The sequence below is a fragment of the Alligator sinensis genome, unplaced genomic scaffold, assembly GCF_000455745.1.
Source record: "Alligator sinensis unplaced genomic scaffold, ASM45574v1 scaffold750_1, whole genome shotgun sequence".
NCBI lineage: Eukaryota > Metazoa > Chordata > Crocodylia > Alligatoridae > Alligator > Alligator sinensis.
The window spans coordinates 45135-51340 of NW_005843763.1; the positions used below are offsets into that span (position 1 = coordinate 45135).

General features: G+C 43.9%; 1 protein-coding gene across 1 annotated transcript; it reads left to right on the plus strand.

Moving 5' to 3' along the window:
• The first annotated feature begins 635 nt into the window (after window positions 1–635).
• On the plus strand, window positions 636–3934 carry LOC102370773 (olfactory receptor 2Z1-like). Its single transcript, XM_014527651.1, has 2 exons — window positions 636–641; window positions 2969–3934. Exons 1-2 carry the CDS (start codon window positions 636–638, stop codon window positions 3932–3934), a joined length of 972 nt encoding a protein of 323 aa, XP_014383137.1.
• Window positions 3935–6206: the final 2272 nt, after the last annotated feature.

The window sequence follows — 6206 nt, forward strand, 5'->3', positions numbered from 1 at the left end:
TGCTGACAATGACTTGTGCTTTCAATTCAGTAAGCCGTTGACATGGGTAGCTGTAGAAGACAGTTGGAGATTCAGTGTTGTTACATCCCTTTGATTAGTGTGAAGGGTCCAGAGGTCTTTTTGGTATTGATTTTGGGTTATCTTAGGCCACTGCTGTTCGTGCCATTTTTAATCAATAAAAAGGGCCACAAAGATCTCGTCTGACTTCAGGCACGGAACTTTATCATAGTGTATTATTTTGAGAAAGTGAATGGAATTCATACAAGAAATATTTTGAACCAATTCCTTTCCTTAGGAAAATAGTACTGCCCCATGTTATGAGACGGACACATTTCCTAAAGTGGTCCTATTCTGGGTGTGCAGTGAGACATTGTGCTTTTGGTACTCCTGGAACCACAAATGTATCAGTGATAAAAATGAGTGTTACAGGAGTGGCATAGGTCTTTTCCTATTACAGTACATTTTGATCTCATAATTATGGATCTGCTGTGATTGTTTATATACCAGAGTTTAGGTAAAAACGACTATATTCTAGGATTAGATTCAAACACAGTAGACTAGAATTGAAAGATTTGCTGGCTCAGGAGTTCAAAATCCTCTCCTTCCTGGACTGCTCTCAGGACTAGATCAGACAGATGAAGGTAAGTGAGTACTGCTGCCATACGTCTCCTGATTATAGCTGTTTTGATTTATGGAAATATTTATCTTTTATAAGAGTACCACCATTCTCGTGTTACATAATCTCAATTCTGACTTTTTACTAAAGATAAAAGTAAATGCAATTTCAGGGGTGTAGCTTGTAGCCATGTTGGTCTAGGGACATAGGCAGAGAGGGTTTTTTTGGTAAATCTTATAAGTTTTATTAGACCATCTCAAATAGTTGGAGAAAATTCTTCTTTGCAAGCTTAGAGCTTGATGAAATGTATTTATACCTGAAAGCTTGCTTAAAATAATTTTTCTTTTATTTGAGTTGGGCTAATGCGATTTCATTCATTCTTATTGCCATTGATAGTATAAATAATAACGTTTGTTTTGCTACTATTTTAAGTTTTTAGCTGAAAGATACTAAAACATGATAAGGATTACATAGAAATGTGGATAACTTCAGGAATGATTTTGTATTCTATCTTCAGTTAAAGCACAGCGTTCCTATCAGGAAAGCAGAAACAGTGGTGTACAGAACTTGGTTAAAGGGGTATGTGGACATCACAGAGAAACCACATGAAGTAACTTCAACAGGGTCAGGATTTCATTTAAAATCTCCCATCTAGGGAAATGCCTTGCAGCTAATCAAATTTAAATGTCCATGATTTGTCCTTTTGACCCATTCAGTAGCAAGTACCAACAAGCTTTGGTTTCTTTGCTCCTGAAAAGCCTGACAGTTGTGTGTAGCTGTACTTTCTCTCACTCCTGCCTTTACAGCCTGTATCTGTCCTCAGGGAAGCAAGCTCAGCTATCATCCAGAAAGTCATATGTGCACCTGACCCTTTGCAGGGTCAAGGCCACAGTATAGATGACTGCACTTAACTGCCTGCCTGATTTCATTAACTATGTCACATACCTGCCAGACATATTAAAAAACACGTGTGTCGAACATTTCAGTTGTGTGGATAGAACTGCGCAGAGTACTCTAGGGGAGGCCTAAACAGTGCCGAGTAGAGAGGCACATGCACCCCCTGAGAGGCACATTCACCCCCTGAGAGCGCCGTTGTACCCCCTGACAGGCCGTGCTCCCTGCTTAGGCGATGGGCAGGGGGTGCAAGCAAGAGCGCCGGTGCCCCTCCTGCAAGTGCCAGCCAGGGAGTGGGAGAGCTACAGCTACTTCCGGGAGTGCTGCAACCACTTGACCTCCATAAGAACTACTTCACAGTCAGGGCGGCTAGGATCTGGAACCAACTTCCAAGGGAAATGGTGCTGGCTCCTACCCTGGGGGTCTTTAAGAAGAGGCTTGATGCCTACCTGGCTGGGGTCATTTGAGCCCAGTTTTCTTCCTGCCCAGGCAGGGGGTCAGACTTGAAGATCTACAAGGTCCCTTTCAACCCTACTTCTATGACTCTATGATTCTATGACTTCTGGGAGCACTGCGGCCACTTCGTGATCAGCCACGGCACCCCTCTCCCCCGCCATCGCTGAGATTGGTCCCAGTCACTGACTGGTTGCTTGGGGGGTGGCCCCTGACTAAGGTGACACCAGTCGTCCATGCTCCTAAGGTGTAGTATGTTGCATTTGTCCACATTGAACTTCATCCTGTTTGCTCTAGCCCAGCTTGCCAATATGTCAAGATCCTCTCTGTTCACCATCTTTCCCAGTTTCCTGCTCAATAAGCTCAAGAAGCTTTCTATGCCAGCATCCAAAACATTAATAAACACTTTGAACAACAGCAGGCCCAGGACAGACCCCTGTCAAATGAAAGATGAATGCCAGGCCGTGTCACCCGGTTCTGCATTAGTCTTTAAAATAGGGGTAGGGGCTGTATGGCAAAAGAAGTGACAATAAAGATTTTCATGACTTCAGAACGTTTGAAAAACAGTGATCTAGAGAAAAATGCTTCTGTGTCTAAAGTATGTAGATATAAGAAAATGAAAGGAAAATCATTTTTCAACACAAGAAATGTTTCAGGAAACATATTTTCCCAACTTTCCCTATCACAGGCCCATAGAATCAGCTGGGTGGGATCCCCTACAATATTTCTGCTGAAGATGGGCCAGACGGGAACAAGGGGAGCAGGGTGTGTGGGACCAGCAAGCAGAAGGGATTCTGGCTAGACAGTCAATTGATGAAGGCAATATCCTCAGGGCAGGCAAGTTTCTTTTTTCTGCGGCCAGGGCTGTTTCTTCAATTTTGAGCAGACAGCCATTTCACAGAAGAGGGGAAGTGCTTCTGAATCTGGCACCAAAGGGTTTACACAACAAGAAACGTGTGCCCACTCTATGAGCTTTTTCTTCTGGTCTTTCCTCATTTCCTTCAGGCCCAGCCCAGTGAAGAGAAGGAGCGAAGGTGCAATGCAACTTCAGCAACAGAATTTGTCCTGCTGGGACTCCTGAAGCACACCAAAGTCCACACCATCTTCCTGGCCATGATTTTACTGGCCTCCATTACTGCCTTCTCTGGAAATGCTCTCCTCATGTTTCTAATCCTAATGGATTTCTCCCTTCACACTCCCATGTACTTTTTCCTCAGGCAATTGGCCTTCATGGACATGGGTCCAAGCCTAATTGTTATCCCCAAAATGTCAATGGATTTTCTGATCCTGGGCAACACTATTTCTCTGGCACTTTGTGGGACTCAGATTTTCCTGCTGCTAATGATGGGTGGAGCAGAGGGTCTCCTTCTGGCTGTCATGTCTTATGACAGATATGTTGCAATTTGCAATCCTTTTCAATACCCCATTCTCATGAACAGGAAAATGTGCATGAGCCTGGCAGCTGCTGTCTGGGTTTGTGCAACAGCGAACGCCTCAATCCATACAGCTTATACTATGCATCTGCCCTACTGTGGTTCAAAAGACATTGATCACTTCTTCTGTGAGGTCCCCGCCCTGCTGAAACTGTCCTGCTCTGACACCTCCATATACGAGACTCTGGTGTTCATGAGTAGCATTGTCCTGCTCCTCATCCCTTTTTCCATCATACTAGCCTCTTACACTTGTATCCTCTCTACAGTCCTGAGGATGAAGTCAGCCAGAGGACAGCAGAAAGCCCTGGCCACTTGTTCCTCACATCTGACTGTGGTGGGGCTGTACTATGGGGCAACTATCTTCATGTACATCAGACCCAACACTTGCCACTCTCCAGAGCAAGACAAGATGGTTGCTGTGTTTTACACTGTTGTCACCCCAGTTCTGAATCCCGTCATATACAGCCTGAGAAACAGGGATGTCCTACGAGCCTTACTAAAGCTGGCTGGAAAATGCACAGTCCTCCACCAAAACTGATGTGAGGTCTACTTTCCTGATCTGTGCTAGGACTGAACGAAGCCCAGAAGGGCACTGATGGGGTTTTCTAGAATCAAGGGCATTTTGCCTCCTTTACCATTGAATCACTTCAGAAAAGGTGTCAAGAAGCTTCTTCCTGTCTCATCCCCTCCCCCTCTGCCACACACACTTTATATTATGGGAGATTGAACATGATTCTTGAATGTAGCTAGCACCTCAAGTGGGATTGACATCCTGTATAGCCATAATCGTGGAGGAAATAGGTCATGTGTTTAGATTTGGACATTTCAAACGCCCACTTGTTAAAGCAGGACTTTTGTATTGACTCTCCTTCCACCTGTATCAGTTTTATACCCATTATATTCCACTGAGTTCAGCAGTGGAGCCCTTGGTGTTAAAGGTGAAAAAAAAAAGCTCTGATTAAATCCTTGTCTTCTACCTTTAGCAGACTCAAACATGAAAAAAGTATAAGTGACTGTTAACCAACTAGGTCCATAAAATTTGCATAAAATATATTAATTTGGTTTATGTATTACATCATGGAAAAAAGGTAGGAAGGAGGAAACAGGAAGCTGCCAAGCTGTATATCTTGGAAATATGCAACAAAAATTGAAAAGGAGACTGTTCCCAACATCACCTCAACAAAATGCACAGATCCATGGTATGGATTCATGTGTTTGGGAGGAAATTCCTATCAGTTTTGATTTCTAAAGCCTTCCACTGCTGTAAGCACTGTATTATTAGCTCAAGATGCGTGTCTTTTCCCCCCTGCCCACCTCCTGAGCTGAGTCTGTGGCACAGGTAGGAGGGCTCCACAAAGTGCTCGGGCAAAGTGGCTGATGAACCTGTTGATAGTAGGACTAGTTCTGAAATTTCCCAGAAGGGGGAAACAGGTATGGGGTTTGGGGAGAAGAACGACCCCCATTTCATACCAGGGAAAGGAGATCGTTGAACAGTATGATCTTTCCCGTGGCACTCAGGGCTCTGTTGGCTCAAATGGCCCAAGCAGCCCCCCTGGGGGCCAGAGCAGCCCTAGAACAGGTCTGTGCATTGCAGACTTGTGTAGTAAATTGTGTGATGAAGCTATCAAAGGAGAGGGAGCACATAGCCAGCTCCTCAGACATGGCCAGGGTTGAAGGAGTTCATTTCTATATCTCCAATGCACTGGCACAGCAGGGCTGGCCTCAGGTGTGGAGCGGGTGGCTCACATGGCTATTATGCCTGTCTACCCAAGTGGTATAGGTTTCCCAGGTGTGTGTGGCACCATGTCCAAACACCATTGGCCCAACTCAACTTAGCAGCATGGTAAGATTGTGTCTAATACACTCATGACCTACTGGGGCTAACTGTCAGTGAAATACTAGATGCATTGTCAAGACACACAAAGTTAGATTTTATTTTATGAATCTGAATAAAACATAAATTTAATTTAAATAATTACAGGAATAATGAAACAACATCTTTTTTTTATTATTTGCCTCATTTGTTGTGTTTTGATACTGAAAATATCATATGGATAATGAACGCACATTCCAGTAAAGTTGCATGTGTTTTTGCCTCAATCTTTAATTGAATAATATAGCCTTAGGATCCTACCTAATTTCTCCTTACCTGGAGAAAAGTGTGTTGTGATATATGTGACGAATGCACCACACCATCTGTCCATGAAAACATGGACATAATATGTGCTCTTTTCCAATCTTCTGGGACCTCATGACACCTCCATGACTTCTCAGGAAGAAGAAAAAAAAAAAAAGCTGGTGATTCTGCAATGACGTCAGGCAATTACCCAAGTATTCTAAAACTTGGAAGTGGATGCCCTAGGTCTGAGCTAAATGGATAAAACCATAATGTTAAATTGGTGAAACTAAGGTTAGATGCATAGTACTGCATATGTAATCGTAAAAGGGAACAAGAAAAATTAGGCAGGGGAGGAGGGAAATGAGGACTCCATGCCTGAACCTCTGAGCTCAGAAAAGAGCTACAGAGTGAACCTCCTAGGGGAGGACTAGGGGCTCGATCCACTTAATGAGGAATGCAAGGGGACATACCTTTGGGGTAAGGGACTCTTGTATAGGGAATGGGACCACCTTCTCCCCATGGAAATTGTGACTCGGGGTATCAGGAGACACGTGCTAGTGCCCCATGAATACTACATGAGGCTGCTGTTCTTGAAGACTAGCCTCCTTAGTAGGGCTCCTGGGTCTACAGAGCACAGAACACAGGTTGCTACTAACTGTTTACTAGCTTGAATTTCTTGAGGCTCTAAAAA